Below are 2021 nucleotides of genomic sequence, written 5' to 3'. Positions count from 1 at the left end.
CGCTCATATTACTCACAGAAACTATTTACATTTGCCAGTAAGATTAATGATCAGCAGATCAGTTTAGATGTCATTATCATTATGAAATGGCAAGGGATTATTTTATTTATTTATTTTTTTGTGTTGTCACTCTCTGCGGCTGTGTATGTATCATCAAACCCCACCCTGATTCACTCCGCCCCATCCACCCAGCTACTGCAACCTCGCGACTCCAGGTGCAGTGGTACGCCTTGTGTTTACCACGTGACGCTCACAACGCGCGTTCAGCTTTCTGTCGAATGCGATAGTCGCGCTGTCACAGGCAGCAGTGGCGGCGGCTTCATCAAACATCCGGGGGTTGCTCGAAATGCGCAGACGCGGCGCTGCAGCGGTGTTTCCGCGTTAGCTGTGTGGAGAGAGGAGGGGTGAGAGAGAGAGCGAGAGAGAGAGAGAGAGAGGCGAAGACGCTGCGGGACGCCGAGTTGAAGAAGACTACACTAACGCTCGCAGCCTCTTCTAAGAACGGAAGGTCTCTCATAAAATTACGCGTCAAGCTCTCCTACCATCGACGGTGGCGACTGAATAATTTGGTATGGAGGACACGGAGAAAAACACGCATTAAAATGTGAAATTTAAGGAACGACCCTGCTTAAAGCGAGCGAGACTGGCTTTCCCCCTCATCTTTAACGGGTGATCTCGTCTCGTGCGATCCGTCCCTAACGGTTTCCCTGGGTCCAGGGGGAAAATGAAGAAGTTTAATATTCGGAAGGTGCTGGACGGCCTGACAGCTGTCTCGTCCCCCTCGCCTTCTCCGCAGCCGGGGGTCAAGGAGAACGACCTGATCCCGGAGACCCTTCAGTCCGAACACTTCCAGCTTTGCAAGGTGGGAAAAGCTTCTGTGCGAATGTGAATGCGTCTAGATCTCTCTCTCTCTCTCTCTCTCTCTCTCGCTCTCTCTCACTCGCTCTCTCTCTCTCTCTCTCTCTCGCTCTTTGCGTGCGCGCGCGCGTGTATTTGTGGTCTCAGTTTAATAGAATAAGGTTCTTTTTTTCACGAGGTTCACACAAGCACACAAGTGCTCTTTCTGTTTTCAGAATAGTAAGTAAGTTTCGTTAATACCCGTCGTTAATATCCGTCATCTGACACAGCATGTTTGACCCCACCGCATCTTGACTTCATCGTTCTCAACGTCTCCGAGCTCAGACTTCAATAAATTCTCTGTTCAGGTAATGCGACAGCTCACCGTAGTTCAGTGACTCAGTCTCTGTTCCAAAGCCAACGTCTCCACTCGCTTTTTGAATGAGGCTCAAAAGGAACCTTTCTGATAATACAGCCCTCTACCACACATGACAAAAAAAAAGACTCTGAGATACTCATTATTGTGTGGAGACCGCAAATAACCTAACTGCTCCAGTGATTAAAGTGTGGAGATATTTTAGACGCAGCATCTACAGAGGCAATAAAATGCGTTTTTGTTTTTTTTACATTCAGAAGCAATTGCTCTGTAACTGCGGACTAGACTGGCCTGTCGCTGCCCCCGCAAATACAGATAAAACGTGTGTTTTTACGCTCGGGCCAGTAGCCAGCTGTATGTCCGGAGTGAGGTTCAAAGGGCTGACTCCATGTTTGCTTAATGCGCATAAATGCGTAAAATATTCATGCGTGTCAGTGGGCCCATTTCCAACCAATACATAGCGTATATGTTGACAATATACTTGACGCAATACTGTCTGTTGAAGCGGTCAGCGTGCTATTTGCGGATATCTTATTGGGGATAACAGTGGCTGCGCTGGCTCATTCGCTGACGGTTGAATCGGCTCTGTCAGTGTGCGGGGATATAGAGGGATAGAAGGCGAGGGGGTGGGAGGGTGGACGGTGGGGGGTAAACAACCCGCTTCTTACATAATCTGCTGAACTGGGATTAACATGTCAATTGCAATATTCGGCTATGATGCATTAAAAACTGTTTGTACACACCTCGTAAAGTACACGCACTGAGAGTGAGAGAGAGAGAAGCAGAGAGAGAGGGGGAGAGAGAGAGA

At 48.4% G+C, this 2021-nt stretch overlaps 1 protein-coding gene across 3 annotated transcripts in view; it reads left to right on the top strand.

The window, feature by feature from the left end:
* Positions 1–724: 724 nt before the first annotated feature.
* The window catches only part of stxbp5a (syntaxin binding protein 5a (tomosyn)), an 82340-nt gene continuing 81043 nt past the window's right edge, over positions 725–2021 (top strand). For all 3 annotated transcript variants that reach the window (XM_030771714.1, XM_030771715.1, XM_030771716.1), the window contains exon 1: positions 725–862. In XM_030771714.1, coding sequence (XP_030627574.1) covers positions 725–862 — 138 coding nt within the window. The remainder of the gene's footprint in view (positions 863–2021) is intronic.

This window comes from Chanos chanos, chromosome 4 (genome assembly GCF_902362185.1).
Source record: "Chanos chanos chromosome 4, fChaCha1.1, whole genome shotgun sequence".
Classification (NCBI taxonomy): Eukaryota; Metazoa; Chordata; class Actinopteri; order Gonorynchiformes; family Chanidae; genus Chanos; species Chanos chanos.
The sequence above is the reverse complement of the archived record's forward strand: the minus strand, read 5'-3'. Positions and strand labels throughout refer to the sequence as shown.